Below are 14,318 nucleotides of genomic sequence, written 5' to 3'. Positions count from 1 at the left end.
TGCACGATTATTGACTTTTTATGCGCGTTTTAAAATTGCCACAGTGTTTGCAATTACCTAAGTAAACGTTTGAAAAATAAAATGTCAAATCAAGGCATCCTAATGTAAATTTCTAAACCTTTTCATGAACTTCGAGTAAAATGTACGAACACCACGCATCCAGTTTAGTACAATAATAGCCATGCATATATTACATCAATTTTTAGACTAAACAAGTTGCACTCGTACACAAGCACCATCAAAGCACGTTTCTGGTGCATCCAAACTTTTTGACCCATATATTTAAGATAAGTCTATGAAATTTTTCACCAAATAACAGTGAGTGCTGATGTAACTTAAAACAGAAAGTGATGACACGATCTTGCATACACAACAAAAATAAAATACAACTAAGAGTATGTTTAACAGGTTATAAAACCAAATTACGTTTTTGGAGCACTTTAATATTTATTTTGCCTATTCAAAATATTCCCACCAATCTTCGTCGTAACCTTCATGCACATGTTTCAACAAAACATTCCTTCTTGTGTCACAGTACCTAAAAATTTTAACCACAGGTAGTAACAAACAGTCTTGATATTAAACAAGATACAAAACAGATTAGCAAACCTATATTTGTCTTGGACCTTTTGTTTGATTTCCGCAACTGAAGCTGTTGTAATATCACGCTCCAAGTATTCACTTAACATTTCTGTTGCCTTTTCACAATCCGCTTGATTTTCCTGAAGTAAAAAAACATGGCTTTTCTATGTATTTATGATATTGATAGTTTCCATACAAAGCAAGGACATTAAAATTGACCAAAGTTTCACAACTTTTTGTCCCTGTTATTTTACATGCCATGACCATTGGTCTGCATTCATCAACTGTTATTTTACACCGGTATCATGTTTAGGCGGAAAACAAAGCCAAAAATAAATGACATATGCATTAAACATAACATATACATTTGAAGTCGGTTTTAGAACAATTGCAACTTCTTCAAAAACAAACAAACAAATAACACAAACACTGCCACAACTGCAACAAATCATTCTTAACTAAGTTTTGCAAGATGTAGATGTTGAGTACTTATCATAAAAAATCCAATAATTGTCTTCTTTGACAAAAGCAGCCACAAATACTGTTTAAGTTTGTTATGAGATATTTTGTTCTAAGCAACAAAATCTTACTTCAAAAATTATTGACTGATTGTTACGCTCCAAGAAAAAAGCAAAAACATAAGTGTACATTAAGGTTTGTCGACATTGACATAAAATATCAACAGCTGTTTTTAGAAATTGAACTTCAATCCAAGTCATGTTCAAACATTGCATTTCATCCATTTTTCGCTTGACTCGCGCATACAACTACAAAAACATATATTTTGATAAGATTAACCTCATTAATTCTGTGATATGGCTTTTCACACATTTATTATCACTGACCTTATGTTCAAATTTTAAGCTTTGTAGATGGTTCATATACCGATTGCAATAAAACAAGTACCTTTGCAACATCTGCCTTGATCTCTAAACACAAATTTTTTTTAAAAACAAACAAACAAAACAGAAGATTCTCCTGTATATTGCAAATTTATATATTTTATGTCCAATTTTCTAATTTACCATACACACCATTTGATATGCTAACATAATAGTTTTGATTCCAAGGGACAAATTTATACAAATCATCAACCCAAACTATGATTTTGTAACTATGACCATATTCTTTTCACATCAGAATAATATCAAGAGTAGTAAAAAAGATAAAAAAATCAAACTGTACACTGTGCGGTAGCCAAGCAGAAACATCCCACCAACGATCCTTCACCCCAGGTTTGTGACACACATTTTATCTTTCTATTCAACCCCAAAATTTGGTTGATGCACATAAAATATAAAAGTCATTTAATATGCAACTTTGTGCCAAATCTAAAAATGCATGGGCTTCATGTTGTGGGAAAACATACAACCACAAAAATTAATGTATATTGTGGCAGAGTAGCAAGACCAGCAATGTATGTATTATCCACGACTCTTGTGTGACACATGTCACTAAAAATTCCAATCAATCACTTTCATGGAAATTAAATGTTTAGCAAGAGCACAATAGAGCTTTGACAAATATTTTGGACCGTAAAGGGAACCACTGGGCTCATCAGGCTAAAATTTTAAATAACACACAAGGAACAGCTAACTTACATATTAGGGATTGGGTTTCTGACCTAAAAAACTGGTAAACCTAAACACGAATGTTTGGGGTTGAAATGAGCGAATCCAATTAAATTTAAAAGTTTTGTAAAATACTGAAAAACAAGTGATGTAATAGTTTTAATTTTGTCAGTAAATTTATTAAATATGAACACAACTAACTAGAAAGGTGGATACCTATACTTATAATATACTTATATTTAATATATTATATATCCAATTTACTATATACATTATTTGATCTACAAATATGATTGTTTTTGCAAGCAAAAACGAATGGGTCACCACACTTGCGTTTGTGCGGATTTACGGAAAGCAAATGTTGCGGTTATTTTTAGATTCTTAAGGAAAAACTTTCACAAAGCATTATCCCAACTTTAAAAGTTTTGTCCGTATTCTTTTTGTATCATTATTGTCATACAATTACAAAAAACAAAAAAAAGAACAGGAAAAATACTTCAATTTAATCTCGTGCTTTGACCTTGATATTGTCGTTCAAGTTCAATCTTTAAACACAATTTTCTAAAACTGAAAATGCACCTGATAACTTAATAAAACGAGATAGCATTACTGCGCACAAACAGCTAATTTCTAATCACCGAAACGACGGTCTCATAAAACGTCTGTCCGGACGTCAAGCTGAGCACTCCCGCAATGGTTTAAACCGTCTTAATCGTAAACCAGTGAATTACTGCCTTAAGAGTTGATACTACTTCTGGCCTAAAACTAAAACTTATTATTTCGGGGTTCAAGGGGTGAAAAGTAGGTGAATCCAATAAAAAGTTACAAAATTATTTAGAATACCTTACACTGCATCAACCAACAAAGCATGAAACTCTCAGATTATGTACTTTAGTCGTTACAGCCATTTTATATAATTTTCGTTTTGGGGGCTTGTGGGTGAACCACTGGGTCGTTCAGGGTCAATATTCAGGAGGATCAAATTTGGATCAAAAGCTAACATGTGTGTAAATTTGAAGCACTCTTTCTTGACCAAACGCGTTTAACAAACCAGCATTAGACAGAAACAAATATTTTGGGGTTTAAAGGGTGAAAATGGGTAGATCTTTTTTTAAAGTACAAAATTCTTTAAAATACCTTACATTGCACCAAACAACAAAGCATAAAACTCCTAACTCATGTACTTTAGTAAGTACAGACATTTAAAAAAAATACATTTTGGGGCATGTGGGTGAACCGCTGGGTCATTTGGTGTCAACCTCAGGAGGATCAAACTTGAATCAATACCTTTTATCTGTCCAAATTTGAATAAATTTGAAGCACTCTTTCATGGCCAAATGCGTTTAACAAACCAGCGTTAGACAGAAAAAAATAATTTGGGGTTTAGGGGTGAAAATGGGTAAATCCTTTTTTAAGGTACAAAATTCTTTAAAATACCTTCGTTGCACCAAACAACAAAGCATGAAACTCCTAGCTCATGCACTTTAGTCAGTACAGCCGTTTTAAAAAAATACATTTTGGGGGCCTGTAGGTGAACTGCTGGGTTATTTGGGGTCAAACTCCAGGAGGATCAAATTTGGATCAATAACTAACATCTGTCCAAATTTGAATAAATTTAAAGCATTCTTTCTTGACCAAACGCGTATAACAAACCAGCGTTAGACAGAAAAAAGAAAAAAATACGGACAAAAACAAGATGTGTCCCATTCAGGGAATGGGACCCATAATTACTTGGTGTGTCAAGGACTGGAACATGTACTTTAGTTAGTAAAGCTGTTTTAAACATTTTACCTTTTGAAGGCCTGTAGATGAACAGCAGGGTCATCCAAGGCAAAACTTTCGAAAGATTAATTTTGAATAACTAACTAACATGTGTGTCAATTAGAATAAGTTTGATGCACTCTTTCTTGACCAAATACGGAATGAACCCGCAATAGACAGGAAAAATATCTACCTAAACCAGGGGTGTCCAAACTTTTTTTAATGGGGGCCAACGTTTACCAGACAAGACGCCTGCGGGCCAATGTTTTTTTAAGAATTAGAACACAAATTTACGGGATTTAAGGAACCTGTGGGATTTTGTTGCGTCACCACCTTCTATTTTACCGGTTTACCGGTGCACTGCTTTTTGCCGGTACATAAAGTTCCATTGGAAGCCCTTACGTGAAGTGGCAAGTCGCCAAAACTAAAAAGCGTAATCGAAACTTACGCAACACCATTTGAAAAACAGCCGCGGGCCAAGAAAAATGCCGCCGGGGGCCGCATTTGGCCCGCAGGCCGCACTTTGGACACCCCTGACCTAAACGATTCGATTTGAGATCATTTCCAGGAAAAAGGGGACCCATAATTAATGATGTGTGTTGTTTAAATACAAAATAAATATCTAACCTAATGGTACACACCTCTTGTATATCTCTTGCCTTTCTGGCATCAACAGCATTGTAACGGTTACAGTTATACCAGGAAGCACCATGTGGATCCCAAGGACCCAAGCACACCCAGCAGAACTCATGCTAAAAAAATACACAATTTAAACATTCTGCGAACTCCGATAAAACACCTTAAATTTCACAAAAATATAATATCTCAAGTTTTGCTAACAGTGAGAAAAAATGTGTTTGCTATTTAATATGACTTTACTCCAGGGGTGCAAAAATTTTTTCGGAATCTGGTAGCGCGCAAAAAATTTTAGTAGCGCATAAGTTTTTGTGTGTGTGTCTTTTTCCACCTAATGCACGACGATTTCGCCAGTAATAGCCGTATCGCAGGTTCCTATTTTACAAACGGCCACCAAATGTCTCAAATTGTTTATAATCTAGTGATTTAAAGAATTTTGATTTATTTCACAATATCCCATTTGCTTGGACCTGAAAGTTTATGCCTAATCTAGATTGAACTGAACAGCTTAATGATTTGTTTCAATTGTTAATGACGCCACTATCTAAATTGTTAAGTTGTTTGTTGCCTGACATTTGGCATTGTTTGCACACAATAGCGTACAAAAAAGTCTGTCACTTATTGCTACCGAGATAACCCTAGTAGCCCTGAATAAACTATTTATACCAGTTTTATAGCATAAAATTAAGTTTAAATCAGCGCGTTACCGCCAACACATATACTTCCATATACAGTTTGCTGATTCGGCAAATCAGTCTTTCGGCTCGTTTTACATGTTCTCAGATACAAACAGCGTGTGTGTGACGTCACAAGTATTATAATGTCGTCAAAAGAGTTTTGCGTTACAATGGCAACTGAGTCAAAAGTCCCTGTGAAGTGACTGTTTGCAAACTTCGTGGCACAAATAGCAGACTAAAGCACGTTTTACTCGTTTATAAATGTATCGGTATTTGTTCCGATGCCGCCTAAGTATCGGATGAGTAGCGATGCCACAAATAGCATCAGGTAATACTGTATTAACGGGCTAACCCTAAATACAACAACATGTATTGATTTACGTTATAGGACGCATCATGCGAAGATTTTATTCTGAGAATTAATTAAAAAAATATAGACCACCTTTAATTCTGACTACAAACTGCGGTCGCGCACGCAAGTTTATTGGTCGCGCGGCGCGACCGTGCGACCGCATTTTTGCACCCCTGCTTTACTCCATATTACAATATTTTTTGTAAAATAGTGGTATTAAATGTGTAATACCAACAGTCTAAACACAATTTTTCTTTTAAGGCATTTCCCAAAGCAAATACCTTGCATGATTGATTTCGGCACACCATATGGTTGCAACCTCCCACTTTTTCAATGGTTGCTAAGCACTTTGGGCATTCTTTGGTGTTTGCAGATATCCAATTTGATGTTTCGCTGTCGTCATCACATTTTTTTAGCCATTTTTTTAAATGCTAAAAACATTAGTTATTTTTTGTTTAGTGCAAACTGCAGGAAAACTAGAAAGTTGGTTTCGAATGTATTGTACCTACTGTATTGGTATTTTTGTACAAAATATTTGATGTTACATGTTTTATTTATTATGCTACAATGATACTGAATATAATATATTCAGCATATTATGTTGGTTATCTTCAATCAGATACCTAAATTTTGCCTAACATGTGTCATTACATTTGCCGTTGTAAAAAAAACAAATGCACATGCCGCCGCGGGCCAAATGCGGCCCGCGGGCCGCACTTTGGACACCCCGGCTTTAGCGAGTGTGTGTGTGTGTGTGTGTGTTTACAGTAGTTTTATAAAAACTGGTAGGGATAGAAAATATAACATTCTAAAAGGGTTTGAAAACAATGAACTAGAAGGGTGGCTTAGCACATATTGCCCTTGCACATACACTATGATCTATTTTAAAACATAAATATATTTCCTATGCTTATTTTGTATTGGGTCCCATATTAGCCATCGTCTTTTATAACCTTGGTTGTTTCTGCAGGCAAAAACTCATGGGTCCCCACACATGCAAAGTTGAAAATAATGCAATCCAATAGATAACAATGAGTAAGTTTGGTATTGTGAAGACAAACACAGTGATTGGTACTGTGCATATCTAAATATGCTATATGGAATAAAAACTATTTAAATTAAAACTCATTTTAGGGGGCTAGTAGGATAACTAATTGAGGTTCAACACACACAAATTTAAAAGTAGGAAACCACAATGACTCAATCAATAGTACTGCAAAATTTCAGTCCAATCTGCCAACGTTTAAAATTTCAATCACTACAGGTGTTTTGAGCAACAACCGTTAATGTTTCTGACGTCAAAGGGCTGTTAACAACCCCCGAACTGCAATGGCGCAATAACGATAATTGGCATACTTTACAAGCTATCCAAATTTTAGCCAATTCTGACATTGTTTACAAACTCACCCCTTTTAGGGGGCTAGCAGGGTAAATACTAGGGTTATCCGGAAAACAAAGTGGGATGCACATCTACATAACTATATCTACCATCTGTATAAGTTTCAGCCACATCCATCAAGCATTTGATAGAAAAACGAGTCGGACAAACTTCGGGAGAAAATACCCATTTTAGGGGGCTAGCGGGGTAAATACTGGGGTTATCAACAAAAACAAAGTGGAATGCACATCTACATAACTACATCTACCATCTGTATAAGTTTCAGCCACATCCATCAAGCATTTGATGGAAAAACGAGTCAGACAAACTTTGGGGGAAAAAAACATTTTAGGGGGCTAGCGCGGTAAATACTGGGGTTATCAACAAAAACAAAGTGGGATGCACATCTACATAACTACATCTACCATCTGTGTAAATTTCATCCAAATCCATCAAGGATTTGATGGAAAAACGAGTCGGACAAACTTTGGGTAGAAGAAAAAAGAAGAAAAACAAAAGAAAAAAACAAAAACATTTTGAGTAAAATCAATATGTGTCCCCTTCAGGGAAGGGGACCCATAATAACAACAACATACCATACATTTGACAGGATCATGCCAAGGTTCGCTGCATTCTGCACAAAATTCTCTGCCACAATCACATTTCACAGGCTGGGTTTCTTTATACTCCAACTTGATAACATGATGGCAGTCAGGGGCAGGGCACCACTTTAAAAGGGAATTACACTAGACAAACCCAAAACAATTTTTTTAGGTAATTGGGGCATATAAGAAATACTTCCACACCTCACAACCTACCTCAACAAAGCTATTTGTCATGAGATGTTGATATTTTTGTAAAATATGTTTGTCAACAATAAGTTGCCTATAAACAAAACAAAAGTTTTAAATCTTAACTAGAAGGATGACTTGGCACATTTTGCCACTGCACATACTCTGTAACCTATTTTGAAATGGTAATATTTTCCCTATGCTAACTTTATATTGGGTTCCCTATTAGCATTGTTTTTTATATCCTTAGTTTGTTACTGCAGGTAGAAACTCATGGGTTCCCACACATAGTGAGAATATAGGGCAGTGGTCTTCAACCTTTTTTAAAAGCAACCCCAATTTAAAAAAAAATTAAATCAGCATTTACACGTGATCCCCTTTTTTCTGATGGAGAGAAACATATTTCAAGTAGTGCCGAAACTAAAACTATTTTCATGTAAATATGTCCACTTAATTTTTCAGTACAGTAGACTTTAAATATTAACATTCAATCTAAATTATGGTAAAGCTCATCAGTTTGCAGTAAACTTATTTAAATTAGTAAATTCATGTATTTTCCCCCATATTGTTTTGGACACAATACGTCATTCTTGGGGTTCTATCATGTAACAAAGGGTTGGACAACTTTTGTTTAATATAGATTATTGCATCACAATGAGTAGATTGTGACGCGAGGTATCAAGCTGTCTGCAAAAGATGAGCAAAGGTTGCGGACTAGAACAAAAACGTATCATTTTTTTGTAATAAATTTAAACGCCAATAAATAGATTTTATAGCAGGGGTCTCAAACTCAAACTGCTTTGAGGGCCAAAAACAAAGTTTTAAGTAATTCGAGGGCCGCACTATCCAAACATTTGTTACAGTGTGTAACATGTTTTTTTACAACAAACATATTGCGTGATTAAAAAGCGAAATGTTCATTAATCCCATTATCATCATTAAAAAACAATATTGTAATAAATAACAAATAAATATACAGTGTAGCAAAGTGAAAGAGCCAATTCTGCTTTGTGTGGAAACATACAATGACACAACAATGAAAAAAATGACGCAACAATCGCAATTGCAAAGATGGTCTATTTCGATCATGCCATTTAAACGTTGCAAAAACCACTATCAGAGATTGATTATATCACGTAAACTCACTGGTTTTACAGGGTATTCCGAGTAAAACACATAACTTTCAAAAGTTCCTTCGCGGGTAGCTCAAAAACCCATGGCGGGCGGCATGTTTGAGACCCCTGTTTCATAGCAACCCCACTTGGGGTCGAGACTAACAGGTTGAAGACCACTGATATAGAGTAACAACAATCGACACCTCACTTATAGTAAAATCCAAGCTATGCACATTTCATTCAATATGGACATTGTTTAAAAAAATCACAGATTTTAGGGGCTAGTTGGGTAAATATTGAGGTACCAAGTCAAACAGAACAACTTCACATCTACATTGCCACATCTACCATCTGTAAAAGTTCCGTCCATTCCATCAGACATTTCATGGCAGGAAAGGCCGAACAAAATTCAGGGAAGAAAAAAATAAACAAATCAAGTGAAATCAAATTGTCCCCATCCCTAAAGACCTATACCTATTAAGATGGCATTTTTCACAGGTTGTTTTCCTTTGACAGATGTCGACGATCACTGATTAACCATGCATTTCAGTAATAATACTGAACATAAAACTAGAATAGTGGTTTTCCTATATATTGCCAGTTTATACATACTACATCATATTTAACGATGTATCACATATACCATTTACTATATTTATAATGGATATATATTTGGCACCTACATTTCATTGGGTCCCTTCTTTTTCCTGGCACTTTACAAAACAATTGTTTCTGCAAGCATAATCTAATGGGTCCCCACAGATATGCATATGCGATTTGGTAACAGTAAAAATAGGGCACAATCATTGTTAGATATTTACCAATTTACTATACACATCATTTGATCTACACATATGATTGTTTTTGCAAGCAAAAACGAATGGGTCCCCACACACGCGTTTGTGTGGATTTATGGTAAACAAACATCCTGGTTATTTTTAGATTCTTAAGGAAAAACTTAACCAACTTTAGCCTTAACCCAACTTTAAAAGTTTTGTCCGTATTCTTTTTGCATCATTATTGTCATATAATTACAAAAAACAGTAAATAAGAACAGGAAAAACACTTTTAATTTAATCTCATGCTTTGACCTTGATATTGTCGTTCAAGGTCAGTTTTTAAACACAAATTTCCAAAACTAAAAATGTGCTTGATAACTTAATAAAACGACATAGCATAGCTGCGCAATTACAGCTGATTTCTAATCACCAACACAACTGTTTTGAAAACGTCCGTCCGGACGTCATTCACACTCCTTAATCGTAAACAAGTGAATTACTACCTTGAGAGTTGAGACTTCTATCTGACTGACAGTGTACACATATTATGGGCTGTAAAAGTAACTATTTGGCCGATTAAGGCAAATTTTTAAATACTTAACAAATAACCTACTGCAAACAATTGTTTAACATTTCAGCACACTAGGGCTTGTATTTCTGGCCTAAAACTTATTATTTGGGGGTTTAAGGGGTAAAAATCAGTGAATCCAATAAAAAGTTACAAAATTCTTCAGAATAGCTTACATTGCACCAACCAACAAAGCATGAAACTCTCAGATTTTGTGCTTGGGTCAGTACAGCCATTTTTAATTTTTTTCGTTTTGGGGGCCTGTGGGTGAACCACTGGGTCGTTTGGGGTCAAACTTCAGGAGGATCAAATTCGGAACAGTAACTAACATCTGTGCAAATTTGAATAAATTTAAAGCACTCTTTCCTGACCAAACGCATTTAACAAACCAGCGTTAGACAGAAACGAATATTTTGGGGTTTAAGGGGCGAAAATGGGTAAATCGTTTTTTAAGGTACAAAATTCTTTGAAATACCTTATATTGCATCAAACAACAAAGCATATAACTCCTAAATGAAGTACTTTAGCAAGCATAGCTGTTTTAAAAATTTCACGTTTTGGGGGGCTGTGGGTGAACCGAGGGATCAAACGGGGTCAAAACTCACATGGACCATCTTTAGACCAATATCTATAATGTGTGTAAATTTGAAAAAGTTTGAACCATTCTTTCTTGACCAAAACGTGGGAACAAATCCGCATTAGACGGAAAAAAAAGAAAAGAAAAATATAGACAAAAACAATATGTGTCCCCTTCAGGGAAGGGGACCCATAACTTACTAAGTCATTCAAAGTAGTCAAAAATGGTTTTGTATAGGGTACATTAATTGTATTTGGTTTAACTCTATTATGTTGATTGACCTCTGGTGCGTTGTTGTTCAGCGTAACCCTCTAACATGTGTGAAAAAAAGTTTAAAACACTCTTTCTTGATCAAACATTTGGAACAAACCAGCATTACACATAAAAAATAGACAAAAACAAGATATGTCCCCATCCACAAAGGGATCCATAAATACTTACATAACTAACGAGTCATCAACTATAATTCTGCAGTCAAAAGCTGGACAGGAAATCATCTAGTACATAAATATATAATATATGTTTTCATTAGTACACCAAGAATAGTTTCTTTAATTAAAAACTGAATAATTATACCATGCAAAACAATGTGACTAACCATATATATTTTTAACATCTCCTATATTTTTTCAACAAAATATAAAAGTCAGTATCTTTGTGTGTAAACTCAACTTTAGTGATGCCATTTTACACCAAGTCAGAGTGTTAAATCCTGAATATACTTAAATACTTATTTTTGGCAAACCCATGATTTAAAACCAATCAAACAAGAGAGGTGTTTTTTTGCCATGTTGTTACTCATGCACATAAATGCAAAAGCTTTTTTAAATGGTACATATCCAATGCAATAATTTGTATTACATTTCTCACAAATGCAAGTTATGTTTGAACATCTGTAATAGAATATTTGCTTAAAACACAATACCATAATACAAGTGGTTACCTGTGACATTCCTTCATCTAAAATCTTTACTGCCAGATATGTAGCCCAACAATCTTTGCAAAATATATGCCCACAATCTAAGCCAGTCATAAACTGTCCAACAAAAAGCGTGACTTTAATTAAAATAAACATTTCAAAATTATGTAGTATAACATTTTTACCATACACATTAAGCAATACTTACACTGGCAGAATGTGAGCTGCAACATATTTCACAGGAAATCGAGCTGCAACTTGTCTAAAATTACACAAAAGCATATACACAGCTTTACGATTTTTTTGCCTTCTAAGTTGAGTTCAACAAGCCAAACAACACACTTTTTTCAAAAAAAAATATTCCAAATGTTTTAAGTTTAGAAGGACCATTTCTTGGCGGTTCAACTAAAATCAACTTGCGGGCCCACTTTGGAACAGGCAGTGCAAGCACTTGTAACTATGCGGCCCTAGCGTGTCAATATTACACTGATCTGGCCCACTGTAAAAAAGTTTGTGCCCTCTGCTCGAAACTGACAAAAGTCGTACTGAAACTATGAGGGTGGCTTAGCACATATTGCCATTGCACATACACTGTGACCTACTTCCTAACAAATATATATGTATCCTTCACTTATTTCGTAATGGGTCCCAAATCAGCCACTGCATTTTATACCCTTAGTTGTTTCTGCAAGCAGAAACTCATGGGTCCCCCACACATGTAAAGTTGTAAATAATGCATTTCATAAAATAACTATGATAAATTTTGGCGCTATGAGTTTAAACAGGGCCAAAAAAGTCGGCAGAAATAATTATGCTGTATGAGGCACAAAATACACAAGTTGCATTCAATTCGTCAATTGTTTGCAAAATTTACCAATTTTAGGGGTTAGTGGGGCAACATGGTGAAACTCAATAATCAACACCTATAAATGGCAAAATGAACAAACAGTCCAAATTTCATCCAATTCAGACATTGTATAAAAAACGATTCAACCATTTTAGGGGGCTAGTGGGGTAGTATTTGGGCTACAGGGTGAAACACAACTATAGACAGCTAATTATGGCAAAATGAACAAACTGTCCAAATTTCATACAATTCAGACATTATTTACAAAATTCAACCATTTTAGGGTGCTAGTGGGGTAAATTTTGGAGCTACAGGGTGAAACACAACTATAGACTGCTAATTATGGCAAAATGATCAAACTGTCCAAATTTGATCCAATTCTGACATTGTTTAAAATTTTACCCATTTTAGGGGACTAGCGGGGTAAATACTGGGGCTATTAAGTCAAACAAAACTAATGGCACATCTACCTAACTATATCTACCATCTGTGAAAATTTCAACCGAATCCACCAAAGATTTCAGGGCAAAAGCGCATAGACAAACTTCACCGGATAAAAAAGAAAAAAAACAGACTGAAATCAAGATGCGTCCTCTTCAGGGAAAGGGACCCATAACTACATGTCCTATGAACGCTAATAATATACAACATTATTTGATTTGATGAACATAGTTAAACTGCTACCAGAACATTGTTGCCATAAACCACTGACAAATATAAATTTGGCACTGTGATATAACTCACACACTTGATCAGCAAGTTAGAAAAAAGAAGCAGCCAGCAGCCAAAAAATGCAAACTATTCATCAAATTTACTCATATAGGTCATTGAAGGAGTTGTACAGTAAAGTTTGGCAAGTTTGCAAATGGCCTTTAAATAAATGTTGAGGTAAACATAAAGCACTGTTGTCGAGGGAAATTTAAATTTAACCTACAATGTCCTTTCATTTTAGGTTTTCAAAAACCAATTGTCCAGAGGTTTCAATTTTAATTTGTTTTACAGACACTAGCAAATACATTAGCAAATACTCACTACCATTTACTTAGAAAAATCTATTGAGATCAAATGTTATTAAAACTCCTGGTTCAGCACAAAATGTTCAGCAACTAAACCTTTGGTTCATCATTAATTGTATTCACATCATACGTTTGAAATAACTGTCACAGATTGATTACTTACCTGTTGTTTGCAATGTTCAGCAGATCTAAATGGACTAATCACATGTGCATCAGCAAATATTCTTTCCTGATTTCCTTCATATTCATAGTATCGCTCTAGAAGTAGTTCTTTGTCCCAATTAAAATGGGCTAGAAGTATACGCAAAGTAGTTGATGGGATCTGCAACATGCAACCAAGAATCATTTTTAGCAATCCCAAGTTTTAAACAATTTTACATACATTTATGATGTCTTGAACTTCATTAAGCATATCAGTCATTAACTTTACTACATCTTCAAGTGATAAACATTGGTATGGAAAAATGTCCTCTTCCTCCTTTGATGCTTCAATTGTGTTTTCTCTATCAGCAACTGGATCCCCAAGAAAACCTTCATCCACTTCAATACAATCACTGTCATTAGGTGTTTCTTCAGATTCATCTTCATCTCCTTCATAGTAGCAGTCATCAGAATCCATGCTACACCACTTAACATCTACCCCACTGTATGTAACTGATTATTAAAGCTGCACATAAAAATGCACACCATAAAAAACATAAACTTACGAAAAGCTTTTTAACAAGTTTACATTATAACATTTTGTGTAA

At 34.8% G+C, this 14,318-nt stretch overlaps 1 protein-coding gene across 4 annotated transcripts; it reads right to left on the bottom strand.

The window, feature by feature from the left end:
• LOC145202678 (E3 ubiquitin-protein ligase arih1-like) lies at positions 1–14,265 on the bottom strand. Of its 4 annotated transcripts, XM_080075691.1 has the most exons (13): positions 13,952–14,264; positions 13,733–13,891; positions 11,915–11,968; positions 11,731–11,823; positions 11,229–11,284; positions 7,776–7,842; positions 7,554–7,703; positions 5,861–6,010; positions 4,556–4,666; positions 1,428–1,511; positions 1,173–1,349; positions 610–722; positions 1–538 (listed from the first exon to the last, which is right to left on the bottom strand). In XM_080075691.1, the coding sequence occupies exons 1-13, from the start codon at positions 14,186–14,188 to the stop codon at positions 457–459; spliced, it is 1,533 nt and encodes a 510-aa protein (XP_079931817.1). In that variant the 5' UTR covers positions 14,189–14,264; the 3' UTR covers positions 1–456. The 4 variants fall into 4 exon arrangements, with proteins under 4 accessions (XP_079931817.1, XP_079931818.1, XP_079931820.1 ...); XM_080075692.1 differs by lacking the exon at positions 1,173–1,349; XM_080075693.1 differs by lacking the exon at positions 1–538 and having other exon boundaries at positions 620–722; positions 1,231–1,349; positions 13,952–14,265.
• Between the last annotated feature and the right edge of the window lie 53 nt (positions 14,266–14,318).

The sequence above is a fragment of the Phallusia mammillata genome, chromosome 7, assembly GCF_965637545.1.
Source record: "Phallusia mammillata chromosome 7, kaPhaMamm4.hap1.1, whole genome shotgun sequence".
NCBI lineage: Eukaryota > Metazoa > Chordata > Ascidiacea > Phlebobranchia > Ascidiidae > Phallusia > Phallusia mammillata.
The sequence above is the reverse complement of the archived record's forward strand: the minus strand, read 5'-3'. Positions and strand labels throughout refer to the sequence as shown.

Coding starts and splice junctions, on each gene's coding strand:
- LOC145202678 (XM_080075691.1), bottom strand. CDS start 14,188: ATGGATTCTGATGACTGCTACTATGAAGGAGATGAAGATGAATCTGAA. Junction 11,969..13,732: donor CTGAACATTGCAAACAACAG/GTAAGTAATCAA, acceptor GTGTAATTTTAG/ACAAGTTGCAGCTCGATTTC. Junction 7,704..7,775: donor TGACAAATAGCTTTGTTGAG/GTAGGTTGTGAG, acceptor GGGTTTGTCTAG/TGTAATTCCCTTTTAAAGTG.